This window comes from Crocuta crocuta, unplaced genomic scaffold (assembly GCF_008692635.1).
Source record: "Crocuta crocuta isolate KB4526 unplaced genomic scaffold, BGI_CrCroc_1.0 scaffold213, whole genome shotgun sequence".
NCBI lineage: Eukaryota > Metazoa > Chordata > Mammalia > Carnivora > Hyaenidae > Crocuta > Crocuta crocuta.
The window spans coordinates 4,462,886-4,487,036 of NW_027529442.1; the positions used below are offsets into that span (position 1 = coordinate 4,462,886).

Genomic DNA, 24,151 nt, shown 5'->3' on the forward strand with positions numbered 1-24,151 from the left:
CTAATCCCCAGTCGCCCTGCCCTGCAGGGTGGGTTTGACAGTTGGAATCAGGTTATTGCCCAGCGCTACCCAGCTAGGAGGTGGCAGAGCGAGGCTTTGAACCTGTCTGTCTCTGATTCCAAAGTTCTTGCTCTTTTAGCAAGATCTATTTAAAAAGTACTTTTTATTTATTTGTTTTTTAAATGTGTGTTTATTTTGAGAGAGAGCGCGTGCAAGAGCAAGTGGAGGAGAGGCAGAGAGAGACAGGGAGAGAGAGAGAGAGAATTCGAAGCAGGCTTGGAGCTTGATCACATTGTGAGACCATGACCTGAGCTGAAATCAAGAGTCAGACCCTTAGCCAACTGATTCAACCACCAGAAAGTATTTCTTTATTTCAGTTTGGATTCTATTCAGGCTACTTACTTAACTCATATCAGCACTGTGCCTCACAGCCCTGGGCCCCTGGAAAGGCAGTCATGACTGACCAGAGGCCAGAGAGTGACCAGAAGCATGCACTGTGTTGGTCCAGAGGTAGCCCGGCTAATCCTATAGAACAGGTATTCGCTGTTCTTAGTTAAACAGACTTATCTGGGAACTTTGTAAAATGATTTTAGCCAGAAAGACAGCCCTGACTGGTACTTTCCAGTATTGTGGTACTTACCACAATTCACTCTGCAAACTGTCTTTGATGGTTGAAAGTCCTCCTGAGCAAAAAAAGGAAAGAAAAATCTGCACTGGCTGACATGCATAGCTTATCTTTAGGTAGGATAGCAACTTGGAAACGGGAAAGGTAAAACCACAACAACCTGGGTTTCCCTTACACAGATTCTGGATCCCCATCCTGAATTGACTAAAATACTGTCTCAACCTTGTGTGTTTAGCCTCTGTGGTCTTTTGTGCTGGCAGTTGGCCTTTTGCTGAGCACTTGGGAAGATGGGCTTCTTACTGAAGCCTTTTTACCCTCACCTTCACCCTTCCCTACTGCCTGCCTTTGGACCATGTATTATGGCTTGCTAATAACACCACATGAAGACAGGTGGATTATAGTGTGGCCCAGTCTGGGTAGTAGAGTCCACCTGCCTGGGATTGCATCGCAGCTATGCCTCTTAACTGTGTGATGTTGGGCAACCAACACGAGCCCTTTAAAGCCTTGGCTTGCTTGTCTGGAAGTGGGGATCATTATAGTATCTGCTTTGTAGAAGGATGGTCAGAACCGAATGAGATAACCTCTGTAAGTTACACAGTATGATGCTTGACATGTGGTTTATGTCCAATAGACGGTAACAGCTGTTGTTAATGTTGTTGAAGGTGAGACTTGTAATCAGTCATTTGTTTGAAATATAAAACATTAGTGAAAGGAGCCCTGAGCAAAAACAAGTTTGTGAAGTGGTCTGAATGGCTATTAGATGCTCTTGCCTGCTCTTACATGATGACCATTGAGAATGGGGCAGATTGATTCTGCGCTCACAAATAATATGCCTTTATTTTGGCATGTGTGAAATTGAGGCTAGAACACCAAATGAAATTTCCCCCCTTTTTAAAGTATAATCAAGTAAACCATATTCATTATAGAAAAACAATATACAAAATTTGGTGGCTCAGTTGGTTAAGTGTCCATCTCTTGATTTTGGCTCAGGTCATATCTCAGAGTCATGAGATTAAACCCCTTGTGGAGATTCTTTGTTCCTCCTTTGCACTTTCTCTGTGTTTAAAAAAAAAAAAAATATATATATATATATATAATTCACACACCGTAATATGAGGGATAACCACTTAAAATTGGACTTATATCCTTGTAGATTTTTTTCAAGCATGAATTTTTTGAGGTTAAGATTTGCTTTGATAGCTTTTTAGGTTTGTGCCCTAACTTTGACACTTGTGCATCTGAATTATTTTTTGTTATTTTCAAAGCACTGTTTATGATTCAAAGAGATCTAATTATTTGCTTCGAACTCTTTTTTGGTTTGTACCTGGGTATCAACACGTACATATGTATATTTTTAAATCTCAGCATGAATCCCAGATTGCAAGCTCAGTATTCTTGGTTGCTTACCATTTTGGAAGACCTAAAAGGAGCCGTCCTCTACCTTACCCTCCCCGATACCCTGCCGTTCCCTTCAGTGGTGTCACATGTTCAAGCCGCAAGGGGGAAGCAAGCCCAGCATATCCAGCTCTTGTACACTTGCAAACAGTCTCTTTCTCCCTCTCCTCCACCTTGCATGTCTTCCTCTCCCTTCACATCTGTCTGCCCTGTTTACTCTAACCCCCTGGCGCCCCTCCTCTCCATGTCCCCAACAGCACACACACTCACCCATGTCTGCCTGTCTGGGTCTCTGCTTTGTCTTTCCCTGTCTGTATTTGTCTGCCTTTTGGGCTGCCTAACCATCTCTCCCTTTGCTGGAGCCATTCAAAGTACCCTTCTTATTTAGGGACAACAGAGTGTGCTTTCTCTGAGCTGGTGCCAGACCCTGTAGAGGAGTGCTTTGAAAACTCAACTTGGACTCCTCACCAAACCACACTGCAGTTATGCTTAGCACCCAGCCACCAGTTTGCCCACTTAACAGAAGGTCCCTAACCCTACCCGTACCTTGCCCGTTCTCTTTTGATCTAGGAACACTTTTTTTTTTTTTAAAAGCTGGAAGCCCAGTTTAAAATGTTATGAAAAGTAAAGGCCCACAGTGAAATGAGGGGGAGTCCAACTCAGCTGTAATTAAATTTGTTTTTTCCTCTTTGCTTTCTCACAGAGAGTAAGCCAGATGCCACCCATTCCAGAGAATAAGTTACCAGACCATGATGTGAAGGAACAACTTAATTCAGCAGCATGACAAGGATTTGAGCTGGCACTTTTCAGCCAGAATCCGTTACATGCACACGCCTGCACGTGTGTGCCTGCACACACAAGTCTATTTTAAGTTTAGTGAATGAAAGTCACATAATAGATTATCATTCTTAGTTTTTAAATAGCTTTTATTACTGAAGTATAAAATATAATTTTTTTGAAATGTTATCGATACTTTTACAGCTGCTTTTTCATGCTAGGAAGCTTTGATTTTTTTTTTTTTTTTTAATTTTTCTAGTGCAAAATCCCAAATCAAGTAATAGACTAGTAATAGCTGAAGCAAATGGTGGTATTGAGCTATGATGGGAATTGAGAATTAAAAGGATAGCTTGAAGATAAAGTCAGTTCTGCTGTCCTACAGCACACATTCCTAAGAGCTTACTGCACTCTGCAACATTGTGGAATAAAATCCACATGAGACTCATTAGGAGAATGGGGCTATGGGCACAGCACTCAGAACTTCATTAGTGATGCACACAAAAAAGATAGGAACCTGGCAGAAAGAGTAGCACAGTGCTCTGGAGATTAAATGGTTAAGAATAGGTGACTACTAGGAAATGAACTGACATTTGCTTCTGGAAGGAGATGTTGGAAGAGCTGCAGCTTGTGAGTTATTGTGAAGAAGTAGACAGAGGTTATCTGGGGTCTAGGGAGAGTTGTAGCACCAATTGTGGATGGGTGTGGCACCTCTCATCCACAGTGGCCTGGGGTGCATGGTGGATGTGTGGGCAAGGGGTATGTGCCCACATGGCTCAGTGCAGCCAGGTGTCATTTTTCTGCCTTGACATAGTACTTTCTGCAGATGAAATCTTATAAAAGTGGATGCAGTATTTCATATGCTCAAATTGTGCCTTTGTATATCAGTGGCTTTCGAATAAAGTTGCTTTCTGAAAATAAGCTTTACAAGCAAAACTATATTGAATTAGGTTGAGAATCTTATTTATTTCGTTTGATATCAAGAGAAAATACTTTTTAAGTACTTTAAAATCACGTTTACTCTAAGACACTAGCTTGAGAATTTTGATCCCCAGAGAATAGTGAAAGGATGTACTTCATATAAGTTTAAGTTGGGAATTTTCTCCCTGTTCATATCACAAACATGGTATCATTCCTGCAGTACACACTTCATTTCCATCAGGAATACACCAGATGATTTCCGCGGGTGAACATGGAGGAGTATTTTAATATTTATTTTAATGTATATGGAAAATATATAGAACAAGCTTGTCAAACCTGCTGTTTCATAGATACTATTGTTCGGAGAAATCATTCCAAGTTGAGGGTAGTCCCCTGCTTTCCCCTGGGTGATGCGAAAATGGACTGGAGGGTAGTCTGAGGCTGCTCCTGGCAGAGCAGCACCACTGCTGATTAAGGGACAGGGGACAGGACCTCTGGTCATCCTGAAATCCTATACAAGAAGTGTCCTGTCCGAAATACCAGTGGTGCCCCCACAAGAGAGACTGGTTAATATTGGTGACAGAGGAGGAGAACAGTAGAGCTGATGAATTACATAAAAATGTTCGGTAAAAAATAGTACTTTTTGTGGCTTTGGTAAGAATGATGGAAACAATTTGCAGTTGCTGGAAGTCCGGAAAGCAGTAGTTGAGGACAGGGAGCAGTGGTGAGCTTTACTTAATAGACCCTGATAGGAAGCGCCCCATGCCCGGCAGTGTTCTCATTGCCCTACAAGTGTTAACTTACTCAGCCGTGGCTAATGGTTCTGGAGCGTTAGCCTAGTGTCAGGCGGCTCTCAACCTTGACTGCACAGCGGAATCACACAGGGGCACTTATAAAAGTCTGGATGCTCAGACCACACCCCAAACCAGTTGAATCAGAATCTCTCTGGCATCGGAATACTCAGGCATCTGTATTTGTTAAGCTCATTAGGTTCTGCCACTGCGTAGCCAGGGTTGAGAGCCATTGGTCCACCGCTGTTTCACATCACTCCTCCTCACCAGACAAGCCGCACCAATGGTGCAGATGTTAAGTGAAGGTCTGCTCTGCGCCAGGTCTCACAGGGGCAGAGATGACCCAGACAGGAAGCTTCACCATCCAGGGAAGGCGGCAGAACTGGAAACAGATTTTTACAGTCCTGCCTGACAAGTGCCGGTGCTTGGAAGGATATTCAGACAGTGTTTGGGAATCACAGAGGAGAGAGAAACTAAACTAGAGAAGAAGAAGAAGAAGGAAAAAAAAAAACCTCAGATGCCAAATTTAGAAAATTACTAAACTTAAGTTATTTTAGTTTTCCCTTCTATGCACACAACTTTGATCAGAAGAAGAAAAAAAAAGCAACAGGCACTTAAAGTCACTGTCAGTTTAGAGGCACCTGGATGGCTCAGTGAGTTGACAGACCCTTTTTTAAAATTTTTTTTAATTTTTTTAAAAATTTATTTCTGAGAGAGAGAGCTGGGGAGGGTCAGAGAGAGAGGGAGATACAGAATCCGAAGCAGGCTCCAAGCTCTGAGCTGTCAGCACAGAGCCGGACGCGGGGCTTGAACCCACAAACTGTGAGATCATGACCTGAGGGGAAGTCGGACGCTTAGCCGCCTGAGCCACCCGGGTGCCCCGACTGTCTGACTCTTAATTTTGGCTCAGGTCATGATCTTAACGGTTCGTGGGTTTGAGTCCTGCATTAGGTTCCTCGCTGACAATGCAGAGGCTCTCTCTCACCTCTGTTCACTCTGCCCCTCACCTGTTTGCAGTCCCTCTGTCAAAATAAACCTAAAAAAAAAAAAAAAAGTCACTGTCATTTTAGCTGTCCTGACTTGGTTGAGGCCTTTGTGTGGTCTAGTTGGACAATTGGGACTTTTGTCTGTAGATCAGCATAATAATTTTGTCCTGTTGTAGAAGATTCTTAAGTACTTCATAAATTATTGTTGAACTGATGGCCTTCTGGGAGTAAGTCATCTCAGCCTTGCAGAGAACCTCAGGACTGGTTAAAAAACAAAAACAAACAAAAAAAGACTTTAGAAATAAACCATTTGTATGGTGCCTATAGTCACTGATTCTAGTTTGCTTAATTTTTTAAATGTTCATATAGCTTCTGTCTTGTGATAAGTAAATGTTGGATCAAGTACATTTTAAAACTTAAAGTTAAGCCGTGCATTGTTTTAAATTGCAAGTTTAATTGAAGGCAGTCCTTAAGCTACCATCATAAGGTACTTAAGTAGATAAAGTTCCTAAATAATTTAGTTTCAGATAGTACTATTCTTCAGCAGCTCTCTATTTATTTTGTATGGATTGCTTTATGATGAGAAAACCTGATTTTCCAGTGGGTAGACTTATTTTCAGGTAAACCAGTGTAGACTGTACTTAACCATGAGTTACTTCCTGGTTTAAGAAACAAGTGCAGCTCTTTGTGGTATTTATGTCTTGCACCGTCAGCATCTCAGCAGTGTGAACCTGGGCTGTGCCCTCTGTACTCAAGTGAGATTCTTACAAAAGAGGGAGTAAAGTGATTCACCAGAAAATTTCAGCACAGGTTCAAAGAATGATAACCCTAGAAACATTCTCATTTGGTGTCACATGCTAGTGGGTAGCGACAGAACAAAAATTAAGGTACAACTTGTTTCTTGACATTTGCGATTCAAAAAATTGGAAAGCTGCTGTGCTAGAAAGGAAGATGGAATGTGTGCGGCGTCAGTATAGATAGCTCTGTGGAGGAGCAGGTGATGTGCTGACTCCCCGTTGGCATGAGTGAGGTTCGTTCCCAGTGAGCATAACCAGAGGTTCTTAGGCGTAGAATGGCCCTTTAATTTCCTAATGGCTATCTGCATATGGTAAACCACTTTATGCTGAGATGTTTCCAAAGCAGAAGGACCAGTTCCTAGAATCCTAAATAAGTCTGTGAGGCCTAGATAAGCCGTTTCTGAAAGCTGCTGAGTGAAATATATTTTCATTTAGTGACGCATATTTGAACCTAAATGTGTTGATTTCAGGGGACTCTTCCAGGATTCCGTTGGAGACTTGCCTGAAACACGGTGTCTTTTTTTCCCCCCCCTTCCCTTTTCAGAAAGAAGACACAGCTCCTCCAGCAAGCCTTCCTGGGCCGCTCCTCCCACGTCAGTATTTCCCTTCTTCCCTTCTCTGTCCAAAAGCAAAGGAGGCAGCGGAAGTGGAAGCAGCCGTTCTTCCAGTGGAGGTGCTGGAGGCGCATCCTCATTAAGTTCCAAGTTGCTGAAATCACCCAAAGAGAAACTGCACCTCAGGGGGAACACCAGGCCCATGCAGCCCATTCAACAAAGTAGAGTCCCCCATGGTAGAATGTGAGTATGGCCCGGAGGGTTCTCTGCGCTTCGGCCGGGTGGGGACGGTGCCCAGCAGGAGCCGAGAGCGCTGTGAATCATGGGGAAGAGCGCCTGCTTTGGGGAAAAATCAAATACGTGTTGTTTCCTCTTGCTTTCCTGTCCTAATTTGGAAGACTTCACAGGACAGGAATAGTGATAATGATCAGGTCAGCAGTGCTTGTTGATGGACTCTTCGTTGTGTGCCAGCTGTGGAAACGTGGCTCTGTTTGTGGGCTGTCATTGAATTGTCACAGCAACCCTGTGGAACACCTCTGGCTCTTATGCCCATTTTGCAGATGAGGACCAGGACGCGTAAGGTGGCTGAGGAGCTTTAGCAAGCTCTGCGGGCAGATAGGCGTGGGCTCACATACCCTTCTGTCACCTGTCACTCTCTAACCGCAGGGCTTTGAACAAGGCCCCGTTTCTCTCACGCTCGGAGGGTAACAGCCAGAGGGCAGCGTTATTGGGAGAAGTAGAATTCATGTAGCTGCGTCAAGCACCTGGTGTCGTGTCTGACCCACAGGACACAGTAAATGAATGGGTCCTGGTGCTTCTGCTGCTGCTGTTGATAACAGTGGTAGTAAAAAGGCAAGGCGAGTCCCAGATGCTGTTCTAGGATTTTCTGGAGCCCGCAAAGCAGATGGGGAAACAGTGCTCGCCCCCTGCCCCCCTGCGCACTAGTATTGGATTCACATCACAGTGGCGATGAGGGAAGACCGGAAGAAGTTCACATCGCCAGGCAAGGCTTTGGCACGTCTGCACAGTGGATCTGTAGGCTGCCGGCTCCGTGTGGTCATGTGAGGGAGCAGCCGCGTACTCCCTGGAAACCTTTCTTGCCTCGTCATGGTGGCCCTCAGCCCTGGTGGCGGCGGCTTTTCCCTGGCCTGCCTCCCTTTCCCTGCCTGCCACACATCTCAGTCCGAGGGTCTGTAACCTGGTTAATCTCAGGGCAGCACCTACCACCTGCTGCTGCTTGAGGACCTTGCCAGCTGGGCAAGGCCGTGGCTTCTTGCAGTGTATCTGCCACTGTCAGGCCGTTCCAGGTACAGCTGTTTGGTGCTGTTTGTCCTGGTTGCTAAGCCCCCCCAGCCCCTGCTCATCTGTCAGAAGTGCAAGTACAGCAGGCTTGGCTTTCTTTCCTGGACCATTCTGAAAGCCAAAGAAAAAGCCACTGCTACGTGTAAGTCACTCGCCAGCTTAACAGCTGTTGGAGCATGGACTCTGCTGAACAAAGTTTATAAAACCCCATCAAACCAAATCTGCTTTACTGGGATCTGGGCTTTAGAGGGGGACCGGGCCAACTGTTAGCTCTGTACCAACATTTGCCATCCACATGGTAGTGTCAGTAAGATTCCCAGCAAAATCAATTCTTTATTAGTGGCCCAGGTATTCTGTGCTCACCAGCATGTGCCAGGCACTTCTATTCTGCACTCTGATTATAGAAACCATTTTTAGAGACTGGGGAATTACCATTTCAGTGACACATTACGTAACTAATTAAACATTGGTCTCCCTCACTGACAGGGCAGAGAGCCTCTTCTCGGAGGTCTAGTTAGGCTCATTTGAATTCTTGTATGTTCTTAGTGACATTTCTTGGACACATTATGTAATTCCAGTTATTCTTGCCTCTGTTCACTCGGTTTGATTTGTTTTGATGGATCCTTTCTTTAAAATGATAGTTCTCAAAGATGTTCTCTAAAGGTTTTACAGATGGTCTTTGGTCATTTTAGACCGATTCCTGTTTTGCCTCTTGTGGGAATTGAGTTGGGTATCAGGCTTAGTTCTCTCATGAGCTCATGTGGGAGATTGTCCTGGATGATGAAAAACCAGGTCAATCCGGTTGTCCACTGGTGTTTTTTGCCTCACCAGAAGGGCTTATAGACTGAATGACCGTGAACCTTACCAAGTTCTCTGGGTAGTCCTGACACACTTTCAGAAGTTGCCTTTGGGAGCCTAGCTCTGTGTAGTGCATGGGTAGATCAGGCTCTGCCCTCAGCCCTCGAGGCTCACCCCTTACCTGGAGCTGCTGGGGCACTCGGGTGCTGATGTCTTGCTCCCCCCATGACAGCATGACGCCCTCTGTCAAAGTGGAGAAGATGCACCCGAAGATGGACGGCACACTACTGAAATCTGCGGTGGGGCCCGCCTGTCCTGCTACTGTGAGTTCCTCAGCGAAGCCTGGCCTTAACTGCCCCTCAATACCAAAGCCACCCTTGCCTTCACCTGGACAGATTCTGAATGGCAAAGGGCTTCCCACACCATCCACTCTGGAAAAAAAGTCTGAAGATAATTCCAATAACAGGAAATTTTTAAATAAAAGATTATCAGGTAACTTCACATTTTTTCCCGTAATGTGTATAATTGGGTGTTGATGAGGGAACCGATGGACTGCCGTCTGCGAGTCCTCTTTTTTTTTTTTTTTTTTTTTACATCTGTCAGTNCATCTGCTTTATGTGAAGTTCCTGAGGTGCTCTGCTGACCTCTTCACTCTTGCTTTTAAAGTACATGTGTCTGCAGGTAATGTAAAAATAGCTTCTGAGCAGAGCATTGTGAATGGAGTGCTGCAGGGATGCTGACTTGCACAGTCCCTGCCCTGTCCAGTGGTGGCAGGAGTCCCCCGCGCTTTCTGTGGCCTCTCTCGCTGCGGTGTGGCAGCGCTCGCATGTTGTAGCTTTTATATTTATTTACTATGGAGTAGATTTTATTCAGGTTATAAATGCTTGTTTTGAGGATTCTCCTACTGTTTGCAAAAAGCGAATGGAGGAGTATTTGATGAGCACATTGTAATGTCTGTGTGCTTTTGGCAGAAAGAGAGTTTGATCCTGACATACACTGTGGGGTCATCGATCTCGACACCAAGAAGCCCTGCACCCGGTCTTTGACATGCAAGGTAGGTGGGCTTCTGGACAGGGCTGGGTGCGCTGGTGCGTGCACGGAGCTGGGACCGTGGCACTGCCCCCCAGAGGGGATCTGGTGCGTGGAGCATTGTGCATTTTGTAAATGAAGGGATGAAGAACGCCTTGAGTTCAGGACCCTTGTGTTATAAACTGCCGTCGGAAGAGATGTTTTGCTTCCAGTGTCCTATCCAGAGGAATAGTGTCCTTGGCTAACCAGTCTGCTGTCTTCAAAGACTGTAAATATATTCTCAGAGAGATTTAAAATGAGAACCTACCCTTTATTTATTGTGATTTAAATCGTATATTCAAAACAAGTCCAGAAATTTCCTTGGTGTATGTGTGAATACTCTTAAAATGCTGTGTAGGGGCACCTGAGTGGCTTAGCCAGTTAAGTGTCCAACTTCAGCTCAGGTCACGATCGCACAGTTTGTGAGTTCGAGCCCAGCATTGGGCTTTGCGCTGATAGCTCAGATTCTGTGTTTCCCTCTTCTCTGTATCTCCGCTGCTCGCTCGCTCGCTCTCTCTCTCTGTCTCTCTCTCTCTCAAAAATAAAGAAACATTAAAAAAAATGCTTGTGTAATCAGTGGTTCTTAAATTTTAAAGAACCACTTTAAAATAATCTGATTTTGAGATAGACTTATTTTTCCATTTCTAAAAAAAAATACTAGGTAACATACAATCTCACTCATACATAAGCTACGAAAATGTGACGATCCTCCTCTCTGTCCCGAGTTTTCCGTTAGAATGCCAGCGTGCTGAGAAGCAGGTGATGCATTTGCTATGATGCGGGGGGTCCCATTGGAACTCCTACACGAACGAGCACATATGCTTATGTGCGTTTCTCTCGAGAGCCTCCCCAGCTCCCCTTCAGAAGAGTTCAGAAACTGTTGAGAATCACTGGTTTAAAGTAATTTAAAAACTGTTGTTTGGAGGCGGGGGTAAAAATTACAAACAATTTTGTTTTCGAAAAATTAATAATTTTTTTTGTGTATTATTTTAAATTTTACCCAAGGTTATGTTTGTGTAATGGACTTCAGGCCCCACTCCACCTCCTAACAGGAGGAATGGCAAAATCTTCAGAAAGTGGAAATGTCGTTGCTTCTTTTTTTAATGTTTGTTAATTTTTGAGAGAGAGAGACAGTGTGAACAGGGGAGGGGCAGAGCGGGAGGGGGACAGAAGATCCGAAGTGGGCTCTGTGCTGACGGCAGACAGCCTGATGCAGGTCTTGACCTCACGACCTGGGAGATGGTGACCTGAGATAACAGACTGAGTCCCCCCAGGTGCCCCAGAAATGTTGTTTCTAAGGGGTTCTTATTTTAGTTTAAATTTCAAATTTAATTTTAGCATGTAGATTTTACCTTACAACAGTGGTTCTGAATATTTAGAGGAAAGGCGCTGGCTAAGAGCTCCTTTAAATATCTAATTTTAAAAAAATCACAGATCCTCTTCCCCAAGGAAAAAATACATATACATACATATTCTGAATTTTGCATTCTGCCTCAGGTTTGCAGCTACCCTCACCCCAAGCCCCCACCCTTGAATCTCTGAGCTAAAAACTCCTATCTCAGGACAGATTGCTTTCGTATAATATTAATTGAACCCCTATAGCAGTGTGGTGGTGTTTGAAGATAGCTCTGTAGAACTGTGCCCCGAGGTAGCTGCCCCCGAGGGAGTCAGTGAAGACAGGCCTCAGTCCTGCGCCACGTTGTGACCACAGCTTGCCAGCTGCCGTCGGCCCTCTTCCTGCCTGCCTGGCTCTCAGTACGTGAATTTCCTAGTATTAGGGCGCCTGTGGTCAATGAAGGATGCTTGCTTTATCCAAGCTGCTGTCCTTGAATCGTCTCTGGTGGGGCACGCCCATGAACCAGAAGCTTTACCAACTCACAGTGTGCAAGACTGACCAGCCTTCCTCCTGAAACTTTATTGATGGGTAAACGGGCTTCCTGTGGATGCTGCATTGTTCCCCCAGCTTCCTGTTCAAGTCGTGTGTGCTCTCCTTGTGTTCTGTTCCGGGTGTCGTCACGGTAGCATGCTGCTAGGTCTGTCTCCGCGTGAGCATGTTTCTGCAGCCCCGGTGTGTCACGAGTTCAGCACAGAAGTGGCAGGCCTGCGCTTCCACAAGCTGTCCTTCCTTTCCTCCTGTGTTCTCTTTGTCCCCGCTTCTCCCTTTCCCTGCCTCTGGTGTGGCCTGGACCCATTAAGCTGTGGACAGCGGCCCACGCCTGAGGGCCTCCGCTGGATGGCTCCCGTGATGCCAGGCCTCTCCTGCCCCAGACCAACAGTGCAGTCCTTCCTCTGCAGTGTCGGGGGGTCTGCTACCGCCCGCCCCGTCACTTGTTCCCTGTGGTCTGCCTGCCACCCTCGCTGCCCCTTCCTCGCCTCCTTGGCTGTCTGATGTCCTGTTTCTTGTCCTCTCTGTCTTCCATGTAAGTAGATTTTGGCTCTGATACTCTTGCCCATTCAGTCATTGTAGAAAGTTTTGTTGCATACATTTGGGCAGAGGCCTCATTCTGCGTCTCAGTGGATACAGGCTTTGACAGAATCAAGACCGCTCCCTAGCCTTGAGGGGCTTACAGTGAAGCCCCTTACAGTGAGCGAGATGGAGGTTGACTTCATGAGCACTCATGTATGTGCAGAGTTAACCACTGCTGAGTACTAAAAAGGAAGGAGGCCTGTGTTATGGCAGCCATCAGTAGGGCGACTGCGCCAGGAAAGTGTCCTTTGCCATAGCAAAACTGGGCTGAAATCCACACGACTTACCTGGGCGAAGAGCCCATGAAGTAGCATGTGTAAGTGTTCTGGGATGGGGCAGAACAGACACATTAGGATCTAAAGGGCCAGCCAGGAGGTTGACCAGCAAGAGGCGGCGGCACTTGGTATGAAAGGAGTGGGTAGCACAGGTATTCGATTACCCAGTTACATGCCCGGATGTGGACATATGGTACTTGGGCAGCCCTAAAGAGTCCTGAGAAGGGTGGAAGGCTCAGTGGAAATCCTATTTATTTTTCAAACCAAGCTGAGGAAATATTGGTCAACTCTGCCTCCTTTGTTGGCTCAACTTTGCTGTTCTCAGCACTAGGGGACATTCAGAGATGAGGAATAGTTTCCACATCTGTCCAGAGAGATAGGCAGGTGGACCAGTGGTGTTATATGTCCATTCATTCATTCATTCAGCACATAGTAGAGGGCCATCATTTTTGTACACTTTTTTGTCTGAAGCATTTACTGAGTGCCCAGTGCACTAGTAGGTAGCTAGTAAAGCACTGAACAAAACAAGCTTCCTTATCTTTATTTAGGTTACTTTCTTATGGATCTATGACATTTTAAAGGAAATTAAGTAAAAGTTTAAAAAGAAGCTAAACTCACTGATGTAACTATCTCTGCCAGGTTAAATTTTGAGCAGACATAGTATGTCCAATCAGGAGGTAGGTTGTTACTGAATTGCAGAAGGACATTAAAAGCTTAATTCCCCTCCAACCCCTAAATTATATCAAACATATAAGCTTATAGAGCAGTGATACATTTGTATAACGTGTAGGCTCATAAACACACACAAAATACCATTTGCGTTATTTTTGTAAGGTAAAAGAGTGGAGGAGATCTGTAGATGAATTAACTTGTATTTGCGATATATGATTTGGGGTTATTGTCCCCTTACATTTTTGACAGACTCAGACCCCAGCAGTAGGGAATGGTCAGGATAACTTGACTTTGGCTTCTTCTAGGAATAGTAGTAGCCCCAGGTGAGCCTTAAAAAGAAAACAAAAACAGGAATTATCAAATGCATTTGGTGTATAGGCATTTTTTTTATGTGCCTCAAACAGGTGTTTCTGTTAGTTACCCTGCTGGCATTGACCTTTCTTTTTTTCAATGTACCCATTTCCTAATTCTGAAATGAGATGTCTTAAAATGTAGAAGTGCAGTGTGTCAGTTTTCTTGATGTCCATAGCACATGTGTGTTTATACGATTCGCTCTGCTTCAGAATCCCTCCTGTTCACAGCCTTTCTCCTCCTGGCCTTCCACTCCTTGTGTCTCTTCCGAAGCAGGATACGTCCTGCCTGCAGGGTGCTCTGGGTCATTTTCTCTTGACATGGTATTTTCACCGGAATAGAGAGAAACACTTGTGTAATTGTTACTTTCTGGCTGTTACTGAAAAAGGACACTTTTTCCCCCCTTAAAGTAAGCTCTATGGCCGTTGTGGGGCTTGAACTCACAGCTCCAAGATCAAGAGTCACATGCTCTATTGACTGAGCCAGCCTGGTGCCCCTGATACATTTTTTAGGCATAAGCGTTTCTTCCTTTTTAATATTTAAAATCTAAATGGCCCAGAGAAGGATTTTTCTCTTTGAGTTGGTAAGACCCCCCGATAAATAAGGGCACTGTCACCTCTTTGTTTCTACTGTTTGCCATTCACTTACATACCAGGTGGCACAACTAACATTCCTTCTTTCTTCTGGTGGAAATAGCATCACCAAATAGGTGCTTCTGCTCTAGCTAAAGAAGAAAGGTCACACTCCTATGATTTATATCAAATGATGACCAGCCTTTTAACTATGCTGATGGTCCAGATTGTTTTTGCTGTTTTTTTTTAATTGGAAATGATGTTTTTGCATCTATGACAGAGAAAAAAATATTCCTGAGATTCCTCAGTTTTTATTTTTATTTTTATTTTTTGGTCTATAGACACATTCCTTAACTCAGCGGAGGGCTGTCCAGGGTAGAAGAAAACGATTTGATGTGTTATTAGCCGAGCACAAAAACAAAACCAGGGAAAAGGAATCGATTCGCCATCCGGACTCTCAGCAACCAACGCAGCCTCTCAGGGACCCGCATCCCGCCCCTCCTAGACCTTCACAGGAGCCACACCAAAACTCTCACGGAGTGATTCCTCCTGAATCAAAGCCTTTCGTAGCTAGTAAACCTAAACCTCACACCCCCAGTCTTCCAAGGTAAGCCAAACCCTCCAGATCTCTCCTTCCTTCAAAGAACAGACTCGTAGAGACGGTGAACCCCAGTGCAGTTATGCTATCGAGGCCTGCACATCAGGCTCACTGTAAGAAGATGAGAGATTTTTCTAACTGGATTTTAAGGGGAAAATATGTCAAGTTCATCAGTAACTTTCAACCAAGGCTCTTCTTGGCCAAATGCAAGCAACAGAATGAAGCAAGAGTGATCTCCACTTCTGCTCAGTGTTAGGTGTCTCTTAACCCCACCAAGCAGGGCTGAAACTCGAGTGCTGACTGCAGGTTTTAGTGACTGGAACATTTCGCACGGCTTTGGCAGCAGTTTCCCATTCATTTGTTTCACTTCTTGCAAAAATACAGCAGTGGGAGGCCTTGCTGGGGATAGGCATTCAGCCTGAGTTTTTATAGCATCCATTTATCAACCTGTTTTTTCATTCATTCATTTGGGACCCTGGCCTAAGCATATATTAGGCATTTTAGCTGTTGAGTGAGTAGTGGATCAGAGTGTCTTGTGAAAACTTCTGTACATACCTCAGATGCAGTGAAGGTGGACTAGAATATATGTGTGTTTATGCTTGTATATTTAACCAAGTTAAAGTAAAGGTCTCTGTACCCAATTTCTAGAGGGAAAGGATAGAGAAAAGTGTAGAGACTGAGGCCTTCACTATTGACCACCAGCAGCAAGAACTTCTGCCTAGGAATGTGCCAACCCTTGGTTGCTGCGCCTAACCTTCCCCCCTCACGTGCCTGCTCCTTGGCATGGTCGCAGGAGGGGTGGGAGTGGCTGCCCACGAAATCCAAGCATGTGTGCTAGCCTGCCCCGATGTGAGCCCTGGCTTTGTGAGCAACCCTGTGGGGGAGCCCTCGGAGGGAGCTCCCGAGAATGTGGCCGAGCCCAGGCTGTCGGTTCCTTGGCAAGGCCTTTCTTTGGCCATCTTCTCGTTGAAATGTTTCCATCTATGAAAAAGTAAGCTCAATTCTAGGATCAGCAGGCATTTATACATATAGGAAGCATTCAGCACTGCCCTTAGTAGTAGGCTGTAGATGACCCGTCATAATACCCCCTCCTCCTGTCCCTCTCACGTGTAGAGCACGTTGTCAGCTGTGTAATTTATTGCTTCCGTAACCCAGATCCAGGTGGAATTTGAAGAGGAATCAAAGAAAGAATTCTCTTAAATTCCACTTCTATCTCCCCTTCTTTGAAGAGAATAGGAAGGGGCCCTGAGCCACCCAGGTGGCTATAGAAGGAAGAACCATTCATAAGGTACCTTTGGGTACATCTGGCAGACCGCTTCCTGTGACACCGTGCGGTTCAGGAGAGTGACTTCGTCCCTCCCAGGCCACCTGATCAGCATTTGTTGCCCCAGTGCTCCTGGGGGACCCGAGGCCTCCCCAGGTGGTCTTGGACACGTTATTGTATCTGGGTTAAGGCAGCTGATTCCCAGATGTGTGATCTGATCGCTGCTGCACTTTCTACTCACCAAGGCCTCCAGGCTGCCCTGCACAGCAAGGTGGGAGTGCCCCCGTCGACCCTCCTCCAGTCCATGAATCTCCACACCCTCCCCTGCCTGCCACTGAGCCAGCTTCTCGGTTATCCAGTGAGGAGGGAGAAGGCGATGACAAAGAAGAGTCTGTTGAAAAACTGGACTGTCATTATTCAGGTCATCATCCTCAGCCAGCATCTGTAAGTTCCACATGCACCCCAGTGTTGACCCTCCCCACACAGGAACAGGGCGCTGCCAGGGGCGTGCCAGGGATCTTGGCGTGCCCGTGTGTGTGTGTGTGTGTGAGAGAGGGAGAGAGAGAGAGAGGGAGAGAGAGAGAGACACATGGTCAGGGTGTGGAGCAGCTCAGAACAGGACGCCCTGGAGGCGACGGGACCCCACCTGCTTTTCCCTTTCTCTCCAGTGGAATTCAGGGCTGGGCATCACCACGCCCATGCTTCACAGCCGGCATCCCTCAGAGTGAGAGCTCTTCCATGCTCAGCTCCTCTCCCGAAGTGGGGAGAACACGGATGGGCCGCGCCGCTGCCGGCATTAGCAAGCACGTGTGGCGTGGGTGTTCTCTCTTGCAGTTTTGCACATTCGGGAGCCGGCAGATTGGAAGAGGCTATTACGTGTTTGACTCGAGGTGGAACCGGGTTCGCTGCGCCCTCAACCTCATGGTGGAGAAGCATCTGAACGCGCAGCTGTGGAAGTGAGTGCCTGGGGTGGGGAGAGGGGCCAACCTCACCTGGGGCCGCATCCTCTTTCTTTCTTACCAGACTGATCTCATGAAGATGAGCTTCTCTAAAATGAAAACGTGCCCTTTCACTATCCCTGAGAAGCCCCTCATCATTCATGCATTCAGTCAGTCTCTCAGCAAACATGCCTTGCTCTGGAAGCATGGGAGTTCCACACGCGTGGAGTTGGCATTCTGGTTGGGGGGCAAAGCACAAAAACCGCCGAGCAGAGAGTCAGTAGGGGTCATAGCTTGTCATAAGGGAGATCGTGGACGCACTAACAGTCACTGGCACTTACTGAGAGCTTACTGTGTGCCAGGAAACACACTGTGCGGTCTCCAGTGACCTTGACTTTCCCTATTTTACGGATCATGGAACTGAGAAGTCACACAGCAAGTTGGTGGTAGGGCCAGGATCTGGACCCAGAGGCCCTTTATTTCCAAACTAAGAGCTAGGATGAGCAAACAACAAGCCCGAGGGATTCAGGGAAAGTCTCGCTGAAGCGTTGGTCCTAGAGAAGAGCCAGAGATGGATGAGGAGAAGCAGACAGGGGAGGGTGGGGCGGGCAGAAAGAACCATGTGTGCAAAGGTCTTGAGTCAGAAAAGATCATACTTGCTTGAAAAAGGCAAGAAAGTGGTTGATCATGGTGCAAGATGAGACCTAAGAAGCTGGCAGGGACCAGATGACCCTGAGGTTGATTCTGAGTGCAGTGGGAGCTGCAGAGGCTTTCAGGAAGAGGAGCTGTGTGTTCTGATTTACAGTATAAGATGGTCATCTGGTGTGGCAGTATGTGTGCAGCTATTTCCTACATGGGATTCTAAGTGGAAGAAGAGTTCCGTGGCCAGAGGGCTTAGCTTTTTCTCAAGTGACATCCCATTTTCATTACCGCAGGACTTCTCAGAGCCTTGAAGGCGCTTGATTATAACTCTCAAAGCAGGAGATGTTATTTATAACGTGGAACATCTCCCAAGCTGTTTTGACCTGGGAACCTCTTTAGGGGAGCATTTCTGGGAACTAACATTTGGTGGAACCTGCTTTGGGAAATACTGAGTTTTGCTAAAGCAGGGGGGCTGCCCAGTAATCCACATGTCATTCCATATTCTCCATTTGGGCATCATTTCCTCGTGCCTCCCTGAGCACACTCTGCCAGTACATCCACCTGCCTGGCCGCCTTGGTTTCCTAAAGGCAGACAAAGCTGGTCAGAGGCCTCAGATAGTCCACAATCCAGAAAACCACCTCCGTGATCATTAACAGGACTTGCATTCTTCACTTAGAAAATCAGACCCAGAGCCGTGGTGCCCTACTATCTGATTTCACATTGCTTCCTGGGCTTTACTAGGTAAGAGGCTCCTCTTCCTTCTTCACTGAAGGACCATTGCCCTTGCTCAGGAAAGAGTCGGGGCACTGGTTTGTTGGGATTCTGGGGGTCTCCAAATATCAGAAAACCCCCAAATACGTGAAATCTCAGCTTCATATTTCTTCACACTACCCGCCAGGACTTGGGGAGCGTACTCCTAAGAGTTTACAAGTGTCCTCAGCATGGCTTCTCCCTGTTATCCTGATGAGTGGTTCATGGCCAGCAGTTGGGGTGCATTTAGTTTCGGTTCCTAGTGGCTTGTGTGGAGGGGTTGGCGTCTTCGTGCGGTGAACTTGGGAAAACACAAGTTCATGAGGTTGCATCCACTGTCTCTCTCTTTGTTCTGTCAGAGGCTGACAACCTTATCAGTCACTCATTCCTAGCAAGGGGGAAATCCTGCCTTTCCGCTAACATGAACTTTGGTTTTAAAAAAGCCAATACAGCAGGGACAGATGTTTTGTCGATGAGCTGGCTCACAGGCTTGGGCCAGGTGGAGCCCGGAGAGAGGTGCCAGCAGTGAGGTGCATGCAAGTTTCTCAGGCAGCCCCTGGGGTTTGCTGGGAGGAGCTGCGCGCGTCTCAGCTGGAGGGGACAGTCCTCAGCTGGCATCTTTGATGCACTCAGCCAAACTCCAAAGGTGGTCCAGGTCTCATCCTGCTGGCTGGGCCAAAAGTCCCCTCTTCCAGCAGGCCCCCACTCTGGGTGACAGCCTCTTCAGTTACCTGTTACGGCTAAGGATATGTGGAGGTGGGATCTGAGTATGCCAGTGAAAGAAGTCTTCTTCAGTATAGCAATCTGGACGGTGGTCAGATAGACCAGCACATCCTCTGGAGCATGACCATGACCGCAAAGGCCAGTTCCACACTCTCATTTCTGCCAACTGCTTGTCCACTCTTGACTGGGGACCATGATTCCACATCCCTTAAGAAAGGGATGGGATCATCATCAAAGGGTTTTTCTTTGGCGGGGGTGGAATAGGGGGCAATGTAGAGGTTGCAGAATTTGTTAGATTGGTAATTCACTTGCGTAAAAAAAAGAAAAAAATGAAAATAAAGAGGTATACATTTCAAAGTTCTAGTCCTCTTGGTCCCTACATTCCTATTTCCCACCTTTTCCCCCCACCCCGCCTCTAGATGAAAGCACTTTTATTAATTGCTCATGTATCTTTTACGGAGTTGATTTGTATAGACGTAGATCAGTACGATTACATATCCTTTGTCTCGTCCTTATGCAAAAAGTAATGAATGACTTAAAAGAGCTTTTTTACCAATATGTTGTGCAGAGAGATCCACATGTCCCCTCTATGGAAGCTTTCCCTTTTCTCAGGATTTGGGTCCTGCAGCCTGGTATTTAGGCTTTGTCTCCCTGAGCCACCTGGTGGCCACACAAAGCCACTGCACCCAGCCAGTGGGAGCAGCACTACATTCCTACGTTTACAGCAGGGCTTCTCAGAGGTGCCAGTGCCCACGGAGTGCCTGCCTGGGACCGGGTTGAGATCCAGATTCTGATGAAGAGGGTCTGGGTGGGGCACAGGGACTCATCATTTCTCATTGCCTTTCAGGTAATGTCCGTGTTCGTCCTCTCTGAGTAGTATGGGGATGGAGCCCAGCTTCTCAGTCTTTGCTTCTTGTTGGAATCTTCCAGCGAGATTGAGAAACGTCTTGTGTCTGAGCGCCACCCCACAGGGATTTGGGTGTGGTCGGTCCGGATGCACCGATCTTTAGGGCCAGAGCTACACTTCTGAATTGGGAGGGTTATAAGCGGGTACAAATACTCACAGTAAATAGTTCTTTTTATTAATAGTTATAGGCCTTAAATAGCTGCTGGAGAGCACTTGGGCAGCAGTGTAGGATGGCTTTCACTTGGAAGATGAGGAGCTGCAGCCTCAGCTGGTGTGGCGACCAGAGCGTTCGTTGTGGCCCGTGGTCAGGACCGGGCCAGTCTTGGTGCTTGGCTTCCTTCCATTCAGGCCAGTTTCTGTGTTGTTACCTCGGTGTTAATTCTGCCATAGGGGTTTTTGAAATTTTGGAGCTGTCCCATTTTAAAATCGGAGCAAAAGTAAAAAGGGGCCTCCCTGGTTTGCCATTTGAACGACACTCTACTCCCCAGGTCGGTACCTTGCCCAGACGTTAGTAAGGGAATACATTGTGCCAGCCTTGTGGCTGGGGACTCCGAGATGTGCTCCAAGCCCGGAGTGAGGACCTAGCAATTGCTGTGAACTTGTTCTGCCCTTCCTTTCCCCTCCTGTATCCACGGATTGTCTCAGCATTTGCGTGCCTTCTGGGTTGTGGGCGCCACGGGCACAGTTATGAATAAGGTGTGCACTGCTCTGTAGAGAGCTTAGTGATCAGCGTCACACGTGGAAGCTGCCGTGAGTTCCCCCAAGTCTGGGAACTGGCAGCGTGAGTCCGTGCAGAACCAGGCGAGTCTGGACGGGCAGGACAGATTTCCTAAGAATGTGATGGTGGCCTGACACCACAGGCTGAGCAGAAGTTGGGGTCTGAGTGTTGCAGGCGGAATGTGGACGGGGCCTCCCGTGCAGGCCTGCTGTTGGGGCAAGAAAGGTTGGTGGGGGGAACCCAGGAGCCAGGGCGGTGGATGGAAGGAGGCCGTGTGGGGCTGGGGGCCGGCGGCGGGTGCGGCGCACAGGGCGTTCCCTGCCAGTGTTCAGAGAGCCCCGGCAAGGCTCTGCGGGGCTGGAAGGAGGGAAGCGGGGGGACTGACCGTGCACTTCAGACTCTCTGCCCCGGGTGATTGGGCGCGCCCCCGCAGACATTTCCCTGGAGGCCCGTGGCACTGACTGCTCATTGCCCCCTCTCTCGGCAGGAAAATCCCGCCAGTGCCCAGCACCACAGCACCCGCCTCCACACGCGTTCCTCACCGGCCAAACGCGGTGCCCACGTCGCAGTGCGGGGTCAGCTACCTGACGGCAGCCACCGTGTCTACGTCCCCAGTCCTGCTCTCGTCCACCTGCATCTCCCCAAACGGCAAATCGGTACCAGCTCATGGAACCACACTAAATGCACAGCCCGCCGCCTCCGGGGCACTGGACCCTGTGTGCAGTATGCAATCCAGACAAGTGTCCTCTTCGTCCTCGTCCCCCTCCACCCCCTCGGGCCTGTCCTCCGTGCCCTCCTCCCCGATGTCCAGGAAACCTCAGAAGCTGAAATCCAGCAAGTCTTTAAGGCCCAAGGAGCCTTCTGGTAACAGCACTAACTGTCACAATGCCAGTAGCAGTACCAGCGGCGGCTCAGGAAAGAAACGCAAAAATAGCTCCCCACTGTTAGTTCACTCTTCCTCCTCCTCCTCCTCCTCTTCCTCTTCTTCTCATTCCATGGAGACTTTTAGGAAGAACTGTATGGCGCACTCGGGGCCTCCCTACCCCTCAGCGGTAGCGTCTTCCCACGGCATCGGCCTCAACTGCGTGGTTACTAAGGCGAACTCGGTGAGCGTCCGGCACGAGCAGTCAGGGAGGGGCCCCCCCGGGGGGAGCCCCGCTGAGTCCATCAAGAGGATGAGTGTGATGGTGAACAGCGGCGACTCCACGCTGTCTCTGGGCCCGTTCATTCACCAGTCCAGCGAGCTGCCCGTCAACTCCCACGGCAGCTACTCACACTCTCACACTCCTCTGGACAGACTCATAGGGAAGAAAAGAAAGTGCTCGCCCGGCGCAGGCAATGTCAACAACAGCAGCAGCAAGCCCACAAAGGTCGCCAAACTGCCAGCCATGAACAACGTGCACATGAAACACGCGGGTGCCGGCCCGGGGGCACAAGGCCTGACGAACAGTTCCCTCCTCCATCAGGTAGGACACGGCCTGTGAGCCCCGCGGGGACGCCCGCTGCCTCTCCCTCGAGCTCGCGCCGGCTCGGATGTGCGTGGCGGGGTTGGTTGGTTTGCCTGTAAACACATGTCCGGCTCTGTGGTCTCTTTTCAAAAAGGAAGAGTTCACGGCCGTATGGAGGTAAAACAGTCTCTCTGCCGGCATTTCTCACGGGAAGCTGCTCCTGGGTAAGGAGACTGTGACATGCATCCTAGCACATAGGGCCGCGGAAGCCGCGTGGCCTGCACGACGGCAGGGTCCCCTCCAGGGCCGGGGAGCACCTGTCCTGTGTGGCCGCTCGGGGAGCACGCAGGCCGGGCCTTCTGCAGGGTGTGCCTCTGGTTTGTTCCTCTGCAGAAAGCTGGTCTGCAGTCACACTGATCTAGAAAGGGATGGTTTAAATTTTTAAAGACGTTTTCATTTTTCCCATCAAAGAATTCCTGATTTTCTGGTTAACTCTGTCCTTAAGCTCTCTCACGGTTTTCTAGGGAGGCAGGAAAACAACAGTAAGTGTGGGCAGAGACAAAGACTCAGATCTCAAACTTAGGAGCTTAAAGAGAACCATGAACGCGGCCCATTTGTACAGCGGTGGCTGACTGGGTGTCAGATTCATAAGGAATGTGACTTTCTCTCCTACGTTCTTTGTTCCCGCTCTCCCCCACCTGTTACCCGTGTCCCCTGCCCCCCTGCCCCCTGAAGGGCCTTCCTCCAGCATCCGTGGCTCTGAGTCGCAGTCTCTCCTCTGGTTTCTTCACTCACAGCAGCAGGTCTCCTCTTCTTGGGGTTGAACAGGAATTTCCACAGCCTCACCCTGCGGCCCTGACTTGAGGTGTGGGGGCTGCTTTGTTTTGTTTTTCATCTTCAGAACTTAAATGGCACGTTAGGCCTTCTCCAGAATATACCAGGAAGTTTCTTTCTGTGATAGAGTTCCCTCCAGTATCTGCGTGAATTAACACCCAGTGTCAAAGGTTCAGGGAACATAATTATCCATGAATTTAAATAGCAACTGCTTAAATTTTTCTCTTTGAGCCTCAAGTCTATGGGGGCTGTTTGTATGTTGCTTGGCTCTTAGAGCAAGGGGTCCCTCGACATGTGAAAATGGCCTTTTACTTCTTGGTTTCTAGTTATTCACTAGAGTTTGTGAGCGTAAAGATGCAGTGCAGACGCTGCAGGAAGCAGTAGAGCCGTCGTTTAGAAACTCCCTTCTGCGTGTGGTTCCCCGATTCCGTGGGGACATGCAGGCCCATGGCGCTGTGGCGCCCAGGGCCGTAGCTCCCTGAGTGCGTGTGTCCTCACGTAGACGCTGCCGCGGCCTCGGTACCCGCAAGTAACGGAAAGGAGGGGAGGAGGCCGGGGGAGCCCAGCAGAGGTGAACAGCACAGCACCTGTGGAGAGAAGAGGGAGCAGGAGCCCCATCTACCCAGAGCCCACGCTCCCAGAAGTTGGTTACCGATTTCAAAGAAACAGCAGATTGGGGCTTGCATGAGCAATTTGACCACTTTTAAAGTCATGTAGTATTTTTGTTTTGTGTTTGAATCTGGTACAGCCCTCACATCTGCCCAAGCATGGCTCGTACCAGTTTGCCGCCTCGGGTAGTCCCCATCGGTGAGGGCTCAGGCCCACGAGGCACGACAGGTTCAGTTTGGGTTATTAAAATGTGTTTCAGCTTAAGTTTGGATTTGGGAAAGATTTCCTCTGTGTAGTGGAAAACCTTGCTGTTACGCTGCATAGATCTTAGGGGGTCCTGTGGCTGGACATCGGAGGATTGGTAAAATCCC

At 48.0% G+C, this 24,151-nt stretch overlaps 1 protein-coding gene across 2 annotated transcripts in view; it reads left to right on the plus strand.

Moving 5' to 3' along the window:
• The window catches only part of ATXN7 (ataxin 7), an 89,803-nt gene that overhangs the window by 64,814 nt on the left and 838 nt on the right, over positions 1-24,151 (plus strand). For both annotated transcript variants that reach the window (XM_077760253.1, XM_077760254.1), the window contains 7 exons: positions 6,834-7,086; positions 9,176-9,435; positions 9,915-9,997; positions 14,690-14,955; positions 16,456-16,654; positions 17,045-17,166; positions 21,377-22,355. In XM_077760253.1, the coding sequence (XP_077616379.1) occupies positions 6,834-7,086; positions 9,176-9,435; positions 9,915-9,997; positions 14,690-14,955; positions 16,456-16,654; positions 17,045-17,166; positions 21,377-22,355 (2,162 nt within the window). The remainder of the gene's footprint in view (positions 1-6,833; positions 7,087-9,175; positions 9,436-9,914; positions 9,998-14,689; positions 14,956-16,455; positions 16,655-17,044; positions 17,167-21,376; positions 22,356-24,151) is intronic.